At 39.5% G+C, this 15,176-nt stretch overlaps 1 protein-coding gene across 1 annotated transcript in view; it reads right to left on the bottom strand.

Annotated features, from left to right (window-relative positions):
* Window positions 1-15,176, bottom strand: part of LOC126247297 (NEDD8 ultimate buster 1-like) — a 127,367-nt gene that overhangs the window by 18,553 nt on the left and 93,638 nt on the right. The window contains exons 6-9 of the mRNA XM_049948467.1: window positions 12,698-12,894; window positions 12,093-12,254; window positions 4,698-4,836; window positions 269-473 (exon numbers count right to left, since the gene is read on the bottom strand). Coding sequence (XP_049804424.1) covers window positions 269-473; window positions 4,698-4,836; window positions 12,093-12,254; window positions 12,698-12,894 — 703 coding nt within the window. The remainder of the gene's footprint in view (window positions 1-268; window positions 474-4,697; window positions 4,837-12,092; window positions 12,255-12,697; window positions 12,895-15,176) is intronic.

Raw genomic sequence — 15,176 nt, 5'->3', positions numbered from 1 at the left:
GAAATCAGAATGACTGGTTTATCCATTTCAAGTGGAAAAGATATGAACCGAGGACACTCTTAGTTTTGTGGAATTATATATGAGAGAGAGAGAGAGAGAGAGAGAGAGAGAGAGAGAGAGAGAGAAGAGGGGTGGAGGGCAGCAGCAAGAGGGAGAAAGAGATATACTCCTTTTATACACTTCACAGAGAGGTAAACTATAATTACATATAATACAATGAGTAAAGGCAAGTAACAATACAACGGGGCACCCCTTAAAGGATATTTACCTGTTGTATATCTTCTTGAGAAGGAGTCATAAACAAATGAGGCTTTTCTCTTATCAGGTCAAGGCTTTGTGTTAAGTTGTTATTTGTTTGACGTAAAGCCTCCCGTGCAGTTGATCTTGCAAATCCCATGCTCATCAAACTTTTGTGAAGCTGAGGATCTACAAATTGTTCTCCATCAATACACTTGCCCAATTTTCGTCGCTCTCTGTTGTGTTAAACAAAGGTGTCAATAGTTTTAAGAACAATGGAATGAAAATAAATAACATATAAATCTTATATTGATTAATCAACGAAGAACCAGGAAACTCTGTTACACATATCCTTCTGTTAAAAAACATGAAACATAATATGCTATTAAAGCTGGCTGTTTGCTTCTTATGGTGATGAGAAAATGAGACAGCAAAAATGCAACAAAAATTATACAGGGTGACAATTATTGAACTATATGAAAAAAAAAAAGTCGTTACAGACTACAGCATGCACACACTTTATTCAACATGTAAACATCACTACAGATATTCAGATTTAGGTTATGACATGTTCGATACGCTTGCTATCATCAGGCACAGACAAATAGTGAAATTCTGCATGACCCACTGAAGGGTCGGAAAATTGGTGCAGTCAATGACCTCTGGAATGGCTGTTTTCATCTCAGGAATGGTTCTGGGGTTACTGCTGTACATCTTGTATTTAATGTAGCCCCACAAAATAGAGTCACAAGAGTTCAGATTTGGAGAATTTGGTGGCCAACTGAGGCCCACGTCAGTGGCCTCTGGGTACCCGAGCCAGAATGCGGTCCCCAAAGTGCTCCACCAGGACATCAAACACTCTCCTGCTTCAATATAATTGAGATCCATTTTGCATGAACCACAACTTGTCAAAATTAGGGTTACTCTGGATGATGTGGATGAAATCATCTTTCAACACCTTCACATACCATTTGGTAGTCACCATGCCATCAAGGAATATCACACTAGTTATTCTGTGACTGGAACTGCACACCACACAGTCGCCCACTGAGGGTGAAGAGACTTCTCGATCATGAAATGCAGATTCTCAGTCACCTCAACTGCACCAATTTTGCTTATTGATGAACCCATCCAAATGAAAGTGGGCTTCGTTGCTAATCCAAACCATACACAATTTCCATCATGTCCCGCAGCCAACCATGCAGTCTGAACATCCTAACAGAAACTGTTCAGAAGTTATGACAATTTTATTTCAAATAGTTCAATAATTGTAAACGGACCTCAGTTACATACAAAAACTTTAAACTCCATATAAAATACTGCTCAGGCTTGGAGTTATCAGTTATTTAACATTTATGGTGAGAGCAGTGATTACATATCTAGTATCATAATCAAGCATTAACTAAAACATGTCCTCAAATTTCATGGTTGTGTGCAGACTGAGATTTAAGCTCAAACTTTTGCCTTTCATGGCCACTTCTCTACCAGGTGACCCATCTGAATATGCTGCATGATTCAGTTAAAAAATCTTATATCACCTACGATAGCATACACCGACAGACACTCCGAAATACACTCCTGGAAATTGAAATAAGAACACCGTGAATTCATTGTCCCAGGAAGGGGAAACTTTATTGACACATTCCTGGGGTCAGATACATCACATGATCACACTGACAGAACCACAGGCACATAGACACAGGCAACAGAGCATGCACAATGTCAGCACTAGTACAGTGTATATCCACCTTTCGCAGCAATGCAGGCTGCTATTCTCCCATGGAGACGATCGTAGAGATGCTGGATGTAGTCCTGTGGAACGGCTTGCCATGCCATTTCCACCTGGCGCCTCAGTTGGACCAGCGTTCGTGCTGGACGTGCAGACCGCGTGAGACGACGCTTCATCCAGTCCCAAACATGCTCAATGGGGGACAGATCCGGAGATCTTGCTGGCCAGGGTAGTTGACTTACACCTTCTAGAGCACGTTGGGTGGCACGGGATACATGCGGACGTGCATTGTCCTGTTGGAACAGCAAGTTCCCTTGCCGGTCTAGGAATGGTAGAACGATGGGTTCGATGACGGTTTGGATGTACCGTGCACTATTCAGTGTCCCCTCAACGATCACCAGTGGTGTACGGCCAGTGTAGGAGATCGCTCCCCACACCATGATGCCGGGTGTTGGCCCTGTGTGCCTCGGTCGTATGCAGTCCTGATTGTGGCGCTCACCTGCACGGTGCCAAACACGCATACGACCATCATTGGCACCAAGGCAGAAGCGACTCTCATCGCTGAAGACGACACGTCTCCATTCGTCCCTCCATTCACGCCTGTCGCGACACCACTGGAGGCGGGCTGCACGATGTTGGGGCGTGAGCGGAAGACGGCCTAACGGTGTGCGGGACCGTAGCCCAGCTTCATGGAGACGGTTGCGAATGGTCCTCGCCGATACCCCAGGAGCAACAGTGTCCCTAATTTGCTGGGAAGTGGCGGTGCAGTCCCCTACGGCACTGCGTAGGATCCTACGGTCTTGGCGTGCATCCGTGCGTTGCTGCGGTCCGGTGCCAGGTCGACGGGCACGTGCACCTTCCGCCGACCACTGGCGACAACATCGATGTACTGTGGAGACCTCACACCCCACGTGTTGAGCAATTCGGCGGTACGTCCACCCGGCCTCCCGCATGCCCACTATACGTCCTCGCTCAAAGTCCGTCAACTGCACATACGGTTCACGTCCACGCTGTCGCGGCATGCTACCAGTGTTAAAGACTGCGATGGAGCTCCGTATGCCACGGCAAACTGGCTGACACTGACGGCGGCGGTGCACAAATGCTGCGCAGCTAGCGCCATTCGACGGCCAACACCGCGGTTCCTGATGTGTCCGCTGTGCCGTGCGTGTGATCATTGCTTGTACAGCCCTCTCGCAGTGTCCGGAGCAAGTATGGTGGGTCTGACACACCGGTGTCAATGTGTTCTTTTTTCCATTTCCAGGAGTGTATAATGAAGGAATTTAAAATACCATCAAAATTAATCAGATTAGTTAACATGTGTATAGACGAAACTTTATGCTGCATAAGGACATCGGTAGGAGAAACTGAAGATTTTAAGGTGTACACTGGACTGAGACAAGGGGATGCCATTACACCTATCTTATTTAACCTTGTCCTAGAGAAGATCGATAGAGACTTTTCTATAACCAGTCCACAAGGGATCCAGCTACAGGATGTGAACATTACAAGACTTGCCTATGCAGATGATGTAGCACCAATAAGTAGTTCCAAAAGAGAATTAATCAGAATGATGCAAAATTACTACAAAATTGCTGAGAAAACAGGATTACATGTTAATGAAGAAAAGAGAATACCTGCCCATATGTAAGAAAACCAGAAAAGATGTACCTCTGACTGTAGATGGATTCAATTTCACGACTGTTTACCACTTCAAGTACCTAGGAAGTCTTTTTAGTAATAACAACAGAACAGATATAGAAATAGATGCCCATTTATCAACAGCAAACAAGACACTTTTTAGTTTCATCAAAATTCTAAGAAAAAGATCACTTAGCAGTAACTACAAAATCCGCTTATACCAATCGACCATTACACCTGTGATATTATAAGGATGTGAAACATTATTATTTAGAAAGAAAGATGAAGAAAAACTGTTAATATTTGAAAGAAAAGTACTAAGGAAAATTTTTGTACCTGTATACGATGAAAATAACATGGAATGGAGAATAAGAAGAAATGAAGAATTAAGAGGGCTGTACAAACACTGTAACATTGTCGATGTGCTCAAGAGAAGAAGGCTGAATTGGGCAGACCATATAGCAAGAGTGACAGAGAATAGACTACCTAGAATGGCATTCAGCAGAACAATAGATGGAACGAGAGGCAGAGGGAGACCCAGAATCAGATGGCAGGATAACATTCGGGAGGACACAACTGGGATGAACAACAACAGCAACTGGACAAACGGTGCACTGGACAGGCAGAAGTGGAAGAGACTCATAGAGCAGGTGTATGGTTGATAAGGCCTTTGCCATATGCAAAGTAAAGTAAAAAGTATATCACCCAATATCTCTCTCCTAGTTTTTAAAACTCCAGTCCTTGCCATAATAGCATTCCTGAAAGAATGAAGAAACACAGTCATAGCCTAGGTGTCACCATTATAGCCTCGGTGTCACCACAATAGCCTAGGTGTCACCACAATAAAATCTGAAGATTGGTGTACACTAAAATGAAGCTTCCCCACAGATTCAAACTGTGTTCAGCTCCCAGGGAGGTTCATTTCGGTGTAGATTACTGCAGAATTGAAGTTTAATTCTGCAAAACCATACCATACTTTACCTACAAGAAGGCCACAAAAATATCTGATAACATATTAAAGCTGGAGAAAAGGCAAATACAAATTCTTCACACTCAATGAAAATTAACGTGAAATGCACAACACATAACTGACCTGTTTAACTGTCTCTCAGCAGCTTCTTTCTTTTTTACCTCTTCCTTCTGAGTTCTACGATTACTAAGAAACTCCACTGCAGCAGCAACATTACCACATGTGGCTCGCAACCCAAGGCGAGCCTCATAGTTTGTATAACCTGTCACAATAAATAAATAAATATGAAATGCCATTAACAAAAGTGACATGAATAACATACATCCAGAAACTGATATCATTACTCCACATAACTACATACAGTTCTAATGCAGAAGAATATTTTGTCATGATTTTTCTCTCTCGTGTCTTTCTGAATAGTCTGTTAGTGCAACCAATGACAATTTCTTTCCATTCAAGTTTCACATCAGCTTTTTAATGCCTGTATCTCCCACTTACAAAAGCACAAAACAATGTTTTCCCATCTGGGGAAAGTATTTTGTAAGTATGTCCTAGATACAAAGTATAAATATGAAAAGGGAGTGACACAGTACCCTGTGTCTCAGAAAAACAAAAGCAATACTACAATCTTATACAAGATTAAATGGCTGAAGTGACATGGCCAATGTAAAAATGAAGACTGTATAGCCGTCCAGAAATGCCCACAGCTTTGTGTGATCATGTAAGCAGCAACAACTAAAAAAAAAAAATATTAAAGAAGAAGAAGAAGAAGAAGAAGAAGAAGAGAAAGAAAGAGGGGGGGATGATCTACAAATAAGCTAAAACAGCAAAGCAAAAAGTATGAGTTATGACAGTACCAATAAGAAAAGCATAATAATCTATCAATTTATTCAATATGTCATAGACTGGTTTAAATAATAGGAATAAAACATGGAAAGGTTGTAGCTGGAAAAATGAAACTTATTTAAACCTAGATTACTAAATCTTCATAAAATTTTCGATTGCAGCTGGTATCTCTTTGCTACTCCCGCCAATCTGGAATCATGAGCGACATGTGCACATGAGTACCTTAATAGCAAACATTGTTAACAATGGCTGTATTACTTATTGCCTAATTCCAGCAATTTGCTGACACTGGTGCTCTTGTTGTAAGTATTACAAATGTTTAGTAATGGTGCTTTTTCTCTAATAGTTGGCATATTTGTTTTCTCTCTTTGAAATTATCATAGCATGGCATCTTAGGTGAAATATCAAGCAGTCACCATTAGACGAGAGTTAGTTTGCATCACACTGGCACTCTTCAGTACTAATTGCGTCTTTTGCTACCCAAATTAGCACAATATGGATGGTGCTGAGTTTGATTTTGACACTAACGTATCTACATCTATACTCTGCAAACCACCATGAAGTGCATGGCTGAGGGTTTGTGCCACAGTACCAGTTATTAGCGTTTCTTCCTGTTCCATTCACATATGGAGTGTGGGAAGAATGCTTGTCTGAATGCCTCTGTGCATGTAGTAATTATTCCAATCTTATCCTCATGACCCCTATGTGAGTGATATGTAGGGGGTTGTAGTATATTCCTAGAGTAAATATTTAAAGCCAGTTCTTGAAACTTTGTTAATAGACTTTCTCGGGATAGTGCTTGACTATCTTCAAGAGTCTGCCAGTTCAGTTCCTTTAGTATCTCTGTGACACTCTATGGAACAAGCAAACGTGTGGCCATTTGTGCCGCACTTCTGTTTTTGTATTCAGCATCTCCTGTTAGTCCTATTTGAAATAAGTCCCACACACTTGAGCAATATTCTAGCATTGGTCACACAAGTGATTTGAAAGCAATCTCTTTATATGCTTATTGCACTTCTCCAATATTCTACCAATAAACCAAAGTCTGCCAAGTACTTTACCCAAGACTGAAACTGTGTGATCATTCCATTTCATATCCCCACAAAGTGTTACAACCAGGTATTTGTATGAGTTGACCGATTTCGCCAATGACTTGTTGATATTATAGTCATAGGGATACCATGCTTTTTTGTTTTGTGAATTGCAAAATTTTCTATTTCTCAGCATTTACAGCAAGTTGCCAATCTCTGTAACATACTGAAATTTCATGAAAAGCTGACTGAATATTTATGCAGCTTCTTTAAGACAGTACTACATCATAAATAACCGTGTCATCTTCAGAAAATCTGAGGTTACTACTAATATCTACAACTACACACAATGTGTGATTCGCTTGAAGAAGCTGATAAAGACAAGACAATGGTGAATTTAGTGGAGAGGCAGGTTTTCCTGAAGAAGATAATGGTTATGTGTACAGATGACAGTGATGTAGACCCCAGACTTTGAAGCAGAAAATGAGGAAAACGAGGAATCGGAAGAAAAATCCCTAGTTGACCATGGAAGATCAAGCTAGGTCTTGCTAAGATTGTAATAATAGTATCTACAGCAGAATAATCTACTCATTTTGTGCGTACATTACTCTTGGAGTTTGAATAATTACAATAATTTGTAAATAGTGCATAAGATAAATGATGTCTTTTTTCCATTAACATTTTGATCAGTAAAATAGTCATTATAGGGTATAAAACAGGAGATTTAATACCTATTTGTGTGTCAAATTCCATTCGGAGATATAGTAATTATAATTTACTAGTGAGTAACCTATAAATTATGGATTCTTTTCAATAAAATTTGTAGTAGTACAATTTATGATGGTTTAATAGCAATACAACACTTTCCCCTCTTCAACTATGTTGGCAGAAATAATATACACAGCAATAATCACAACAATATGGAAGGATAGACTACTGCTCACCACATAGAGGCAGCACTGAGGCACAGACAGGCACAATGAAAATGGAAACTAAAAATGCTTAAGCTTTAGGACAATGTCCTTCCTCATAATTCATAAGCAGGAGAGGAAAAAAACACCACACACACACACACACACACACACACACACACACACACACACACACACAGAGAGACAGACACAACTCACACACATGGCTACCGTTCCTGGGCACAAAGACCCAACTCTGACTGTGTTTAATGTCAGCGCAATCTGCTGGGGTGCGGGATTGGGGTAAGGAGGAGGCATGCAGCAAGGAGGGGGAGTGACAGCAGGGGTGGGGAAGATGGCAGTACTGCCTGTGGGAGCATGCAATGAGGTACTGAGAACATGTCAGTGCTGCTGGGTTCAGCATTGGGTGACTGTTCAGTGGGATTGGGGGGAGGCGGGAAATGAAGAGAAGTACAGTAGAAGAAAGAACTTGAAGGTGCACTGGCAGGCTAGAAGGAATGTTTGTGCTGGAGTGCAAGCAGGGAATGGGATAGACATGTGGAGGACAGGGATTAGCGAAGGTTGAGGCCGGGGGGATACAGGAAATGAAGGATATATTGTAGGGAGAGTTACCACCTACGCAATTCAGAAAATCTGGTGTTTGTGTGAGGAATCCAGATGGCACTGGCTCTCAAGTAGTCATTAAAGTGAAGCACATCTTGCCGTTTGGCATGTTCAGAAGCTGGGTGGTCCAGCTGTCTCTTGGCCACAGTTTAGTGGTGCCCACTCATTTACACAGGCAGTTTGTTAGTTGTCATGCCCACACATAATCCAGTAAAGTGGTTGCAGCTGAGTTTGAAGGTGACATGCTTGCTTTCACAACTGGCCCTACCTTTGATGGGGTAGGAGATGCCAGTAAGGGGTAGGAGTAGGTGGTAACAGGACAGGAGTAAGTGGTAGCAGGACGACGTGAGGCATAGAGTAGAGGCAGACAAGAATATTGCTCAAGTTGGGTGAATGATGGAATACCATTCTGAGAGGGGTGGGGAGGATATTTCTCATTTCAGGGCAGGACGAGAGTAAATGAAACCCTGACGGAGAATGTATCCTGACTGGTACTGAGTCATGAGAAGAGTGCTGCTTTGTGGCCATATGATGGGCACTTGGGAGATAGGAGGTGAATGGTGGGAAAGGAAAGGGAGATTTGTTTCTGGACAAGGTTGGGAGGGCAATTTTGGTCTTAGAAGGCCTCACTGAGACCCTTGGCATATTTGAAGGAGGACTGCTCATCACTGCAGATGTGATGACAATGGGTGGCTAGGCCCTATGAAGAAACTTCTTGGTGTGAAATGGGTAGCAGCTTTCAAAGTGGAGGTATTGTTGGTGGTTGGTAGGTTTGATGTGGATGCAGGTACTGATGTAGCCATCCGTAGGTGGATGTCGACATCGGATAGGAGGATTGTTGGGCTGACTGGCAGAGTAAGAAGTGAAAAAGTGTTTCCACTGTAGGGATTGGGGGAAGGAGAGGAGGTCTTTAACACACCCATCATACTTGATTAGGGGTGCAGCCCGTCATACTTGATTAGGGGTGCAGCCAATCATACTTGATTAGGGGTGCAGCCCATCATACTTGATTAGGGGTGCAGCACAAGGTAAGGCCTTTGTAAAGGACTGATATTTCTGTGGAACTCAGAATTTTGGAGGACAGGTTAATTACTGTGTTGCAGGTCTGTTTAGGCTCTGGGTTCTGTACAGTGGTGGGATGGCATTTCTGGGGTTCTTGTAATTGCAGCAGGTCTGCAAGGCAGGTTTTGGCAGTTATGAGGGGATGTGTGAGAGGCTTCATGGCACTTTTGTGGTGGTGGTGGTTAGTGGAAGCCCAAGAAGAGAGTGTGGTATTAACAGACTGGACAGATTTTTTGGTGGCATGGTGCATGCTGCTCTAGTTCCTGGTGGAGAAGGGTTTGTATCTGGGAGATGGGGTACAGGAATTTGGAACAGCAGAGCAGAAGAATTTTATGGATGGAGAGAAAGTAATGTAAAGAGGTTGGAGCATGATTGACATGATTTTGCAGAATTAGACTTGTGAGGACTATGGACAGAAGGAATATTTCTAGTTTACAAATTTCTCTTTTGCAGAAATGCTTTTCTTGCTATTGCTAGTCTACCTTTTATATTCCCTTAATTTGGCCGTTATCAAATATTTTGTTTCCCAAATAACAAAACTCATATCCTACTTTTAGTGTTTCACTTCCTAATCTAATTCACTCAGTGCCACTTCATAGAATTCAACTACATTCCAATCCCCTTGTTTTACTCTTGCCAATATTAGTGAAGATCCCTTTTCAAGGCATTATCCATTCCATTCAGCTGATCTTCGAAGTCCTTTGTTGTCTCTGACAATGTATCAATGTTGTCGGCAAAACTCAAAGCTTTTCTATTTCTTCTCCCTGAATTTTAATCCCCTCTCCAAATTTCTCCTTGGTTTGCTTCACACCTTGCTCAGTGTGCAGATTAAACAAGAAAATTGATACACTAGAACCCAGTTTCACTCCTTTGTCAACCACTGCTATCCTTTCATATCCTTTAACTCCTATCTGCAGTTTGGTTTGTGTAGATAACCTAAGCTGCCTATATTTTATATCTGGTACTTTCATAATATCAAAGTGTGTATTCCAGTCAACATAATCAAAAACTTTTATCCAAATCTACAAATGCTATAAACATGGATTTATCTCGTTTCAGTCTAGCTTGCAAGGTAAGTCGTAGGGTCAGTACAGCCTGGGTCTTCCCCAAGGTCAGTTTCTACCATTCTTTCACAAATAATTTGCCTCAGTATTTTACAACCATGACTTCATAAACTGGTGGTTTGATAATATTCACATTCGTCAGCAAGTATCTCCTTTGATATTGTGATTATTACATTCCTCCTGAAGTCTGAGGGTAATTAGCCTGTCTCATATCGAGCATATCAGATGGAATAGTTTTGTTATGATACATTCTGCCAAGGATCTCAATAATTTGGGAGTAAAGTCTTTCAGTATTCTGTTAAATTCTACTCTCAGCAATTGTATCTCCAATCCTATATTCATTCAGTTTCTCTCCTTTTTCCATAATATTCTCTTCAAATTTGTATCCTTTATAGGGTTCTTCAGTATATTTCTTCATTTTTCAGCTTTCCCTTCTTTGCTTAGTACTGGTTGGCCATCTGTGTTCTTGAAATTTATAGAGCCACTTCCCTTTACTGTGAATGTTTCTTTAATTTTCCTACAGTTCATATCCATATTTCCTACAATGATGTAAGCTTCTACAGCTTAGCTCGTTTCACTCCTCTCTTTTAGCCACTGCTGCTTTGACATTTTGCACTTCCTGTGCATCTAATTTTTTTTAGATGTCTTTGTTATCCTTTCACCTGCTTCACATACTGTGTTTTCACATTTTATCCATTCATCAGTTAAATTCAATAGCTTTTATGTTATCCATAGATTTCAACCCCCCCCCTGCCCCAGTTGTTCTGCTGCCTTCAGTATAGCATCACTCAAAGTTGTGTCTTCTATTGTGTTCCTTTACCCTGTGGAAGTACATTGTTGCCTAATTTCCCCTTTAAAACTCTCAACAGCCACTGGTTCTTCCAGTTTATTCAGGTCCCACTTCCTCAATTTCTCGCCTTTTGTGCAATTTCATCAGCTATTAATCTGTAGTTCAAAACCAACAAATTATGGTTAGAGTCTACACTGCAATTTAAAATTGTGTTTTGAAATCTGTCATAGAATTATACAATCTATTTGGAACCTTTTGGTGTCAGGTGGCTTCTCCTTTTAGTCCTTTTCCCCAGTCCATGTTCTAACACTATTCTTTTCCTTCCCTCCCTCTCTCCAGTCCACGTTCTGCCATTACTTTTTTCCTCCTTTCTCTCTCTCTCTCTCTCTCTCTCTCTCTCTCTCTCTCTCTCTCTCTCTCTCTAGCTCACTGAATTCCTCATTCCCAAAAGAATTAAATTTTCACCTCCATTAACAACTCGAATGATTTCTTTTACCTCATCATACATTCTTTCAATCTCTTCACCATCTACATACTTTTAAAGCATATAAACCTGTAGTACAGTTCGGCTGGGTGCTGACTTCCTCAACTATGATAAGGCGTTCACTATGCTGATCATTGAAAAATAGATACATTAAAAATTGGGAACAAAACCATTTCTAGCTTTTGGAACTGCAAATTCCTTCCTCTGGAAGGGAAGTTGGACATCTTGCGGAGCACTGGAAGGGAAAGATACTTTTCCATGGGAGACAGCCTTATTGAAGTAAGTAACCACTCAACTGTAGTTGACTGACTGATGGAGCATAAAAATACATGTAACAGCACAGAAATTGCACTATAGATTGAGTGAGCTACCTTTTACCAGTGAAAATGTATAAACAGGCTACAGGCCTGTGTGTGAATACATAAATGCACACCATCATGGCTATGGTGATTAGCAGTTACCCAGACAGGTGGTTGTGCAGAAAGAGAATTCAGTCTCATTCTGCCATTTCTTCTTAGATTATCAGTGCTGGGCTCCCAACAAAACAGAACATAATTATAAGATACTTATTTTCTAGGGTATAGGTTCTAAACAATCATTACAATTTCCAACACACATCCAGGGAACATTCAGCAAATTAAACATAAGGCACACTTCCTTACTAAATTCTTTGAAAGAAATTTATGTAAAAACCATGATTTCATACCCAATTCAAGTAGGGTGCCAAGACTGGCATCATCGATTTTTAAATTTGAGATCTCATTTTCAACTCTCTTCAGAAGTGCAGCTGCTGCTGTTCGTTTATTTTTATGATACAGAACAATTGCCTGAAGCAAATGTAAACGCATGAAGAGAACAGCTTCAGTTCCTGCAAAATTATAGATTCAAAAATAAAAGTAATGTTTCTCACATCCACTAATAGCCAGAAATTTCTATTCCTAAGCATAAGCAATTAAAATAGCAAACTTGTTACATAACACAGCATGAAAATACTGTTACTTTAAAGCAGCTGTTATGTTTCAGGCAGTATGACTATCTTCATTCATGCATGGAACAGAACACAACATGTTCTGCTTCATGTCAGAATGTAACTTTTCATACTATTATTATTCCTTTTGATTATAATCATTTCTTTATTATGAACATGCAAATAACCAGCTTTGTTGTGGCATTTGTAACTGCAGTTTGGATGTTAAATATATGTTTTGAAAGTCTGAATGTAAATTTTAGAGACATTCAGGTTTTCAAAATAAAAAAAGGAAGTGTGGGAGAGGGCTGAGAGGGAGAATAAAAAGGTATAGAACAACTTACCTGTTGTTCCCTTCAACAGCATTAAGCGTTCAAGATTTGGACCGTAACTTTTATGGAAGCTTTGTTCACATTTTTTCAGTCTTTCTTCAGCATCAGGGATTTGAGTGACATTTTGCAAGCATAAATAGCACCAAGCTATGTCGAGATTCAGCAGTGCATAATTATCTACAGACTGTAAAATCTGTGAATGACAATTGCTGTAAACAACAGAAGGTTGATAAAGTGAAAGCAAAAAAGTGAATTTACAATACTCTGGAAAATAAACGAATAAATAAAATCAAAAGACACACAAAGCTCATGGCAGCTCAGTTGATATCACAGTAATACAACTAAATTATGAAAATTACATTATACAAGCTTTAATAGCTGCAATAAAGAGCAACATAAATATGTGACTAAATATCAACATGCAAGAACCCAGGAAATGAAATCTGATATATTAGATACTTGTCATTACAGTGAGCTAGAAATTGTGCAATGATAAATTACTGCACAATGAAGAATGCCTGTTCATCAGGTACATATGGGATATGTAAGGAAGAAATATTTTGAACTGTTCCATATTAATCCATGGGATTCACTTTCTTGGTACTTTCAGCAACTAGCAACTTCACCAAACAAGGAAAATGTAACACTATGTATTAATTTCAAAATGTTTCCTGTTGTTCTCAGTATGAGGATATTTTGTGTACTCATTATATATGTATCTCATTGTTTCCATCTTTAGGGGAGCCTTATAGGATCACTTTGTTCCCCAGTTGTCTTGTGGTCTCTTGGCATCTGCCCGCTAAGAACACTTTTCCTCAGTAGATTTTTCACGTGCCAATTCAAATTTATGTCACATACTAAAGTTTATGGTCTTTTGGCAGTGTAAAAATTGTAAGCTTCTAAAACAATGGGCAGTCAAAAGATAGTACTGCCATTTATGTCACATATTTTCATACTTGAAAACTCACTTATCAAAATCTGTAGGATATTTCCCATTGACCTACAATGATGAAATTTGGCAAGAAGCAAGGTTTCGCACTATAACCAAAGGAAAAAATCGAAAAATTCTTAATTTGTAATTACATAAAATAAAAAAATATTGGTTGCTTTTTAAACAACCTGTCTGTCCATCTGTCAAAAACCCTTTTTCTCAGCAACAGATAGACGTATCAAGTTTAAATTTATGTTACATATTGAGGTCTATGGTCCCTTGGTGGTGTAAACATTTTAAGCTTTGAAGTCAATGCAATCAAAAGATGTGACCATTTATTTCACATATTTTCAAACTAAAAAAAACTCACACATCAAAACCTATAAGGAGCACTTACAACTGACCTAGAACCATGAAATTTGGAGGCAGCATATTTTCACACTACAAGTAAAGGAAAAAAAAATTATGACAACTGTTAATTTGTGATTATATAACATGAAAAACTATTTTTTGTCTTTTTTATCTATCTGTCTATTAAGACCCTTTTTATCTGGAACAGGTTGGTGCATCAAGTTCAAATTTATGTCACATACTAAGGTCTATGATCCCTTGACTGTGTCAAAATTATAAGCTTCTAGATGAATGTAATCAAAAGATATCACCATCTAAGTCATATTTTGACACTCAAGAACTCACTCATTAAAACCTTTAAGGTACTTCCCCTGATGTAGAATCATGAAATTTGGCAAGAATAAAGGTTCCACAGTACAAGTAAAGGAAAAAAAAAATCAGAAAAGTGATAATTTATAATTATGTTACACAAAAAAATACTTTGTCATTTTTTATCTATCTATATGTCTGTCTGTCTCTTTCACAACAACTTTTTCTCTGGAACGATTTGTCATATCAAACTCAAATTTATGTACATACTGAAGTCTACGGTCACCAGGCAGTGTAAAAAATTTAAGCTTCTAAGTCAATGCAATCAAAATATTTGGTCACTGTGTCACATATTTTGATACTTGCTAACTCACTCATCAAAATCTATAGGGTACTCCATGTTGACATAAAATCATGAAATTCGGGCAGGGAGCAAGGTTTCACACTACACGTAAAGTAAAAAATTGGAAACTCATTAAAATGTAAATATACGCATAAAAAAATATTTTTGCTATTTGAACTTAGTGCATTCATCATCCGTCCAAAGCATAACAGACAAACATTGCTGCATGCAGACATAAAACGTAAGCTGTAGTCATGTTTCAGTAAGGAAGGGGCTACTGTTGAGATTCTGATTCAGTCTTGGAACTGCTGGGTCCAATATCTTACCAGTATCAATATCAATAACAGACAAAAAATCATTTATAGTCTCAAAAGAATTAGTTACATATTCCACAGACTATATTCACAACAAAATTTGCACTGTGGCACAACACTAGAGCAAAGAAGAAGAAGAAGAAGAAGAAAGAGAGAGAGAGAGAGAGAGAGAGAGAGAGAGATATTTGTATGGCTATATGCAAGCTATTATCTGTAAATATGTAATTGATTACTATTCAAGAC

This window comes from Schistocerca nitens, chromosome 1 (genome assembly GCF_023898315.1).
Source record: "Schistocerca nitens isolate TAMUIC-IGC-003100 chromosome 1, iqSchNite1.1, whole genome shotgun sequence".
NCBI classification, from domain to species: domain Eukaryota; kingdom Metazoa; phylum Arthropoda; class Insecta; order Orthoptera; family Acrididae; genus Schistocerca; species Schistocerca nitens.
This window is presented reverse-complemented; position numbering and strand designations above follow the sequence as displayed.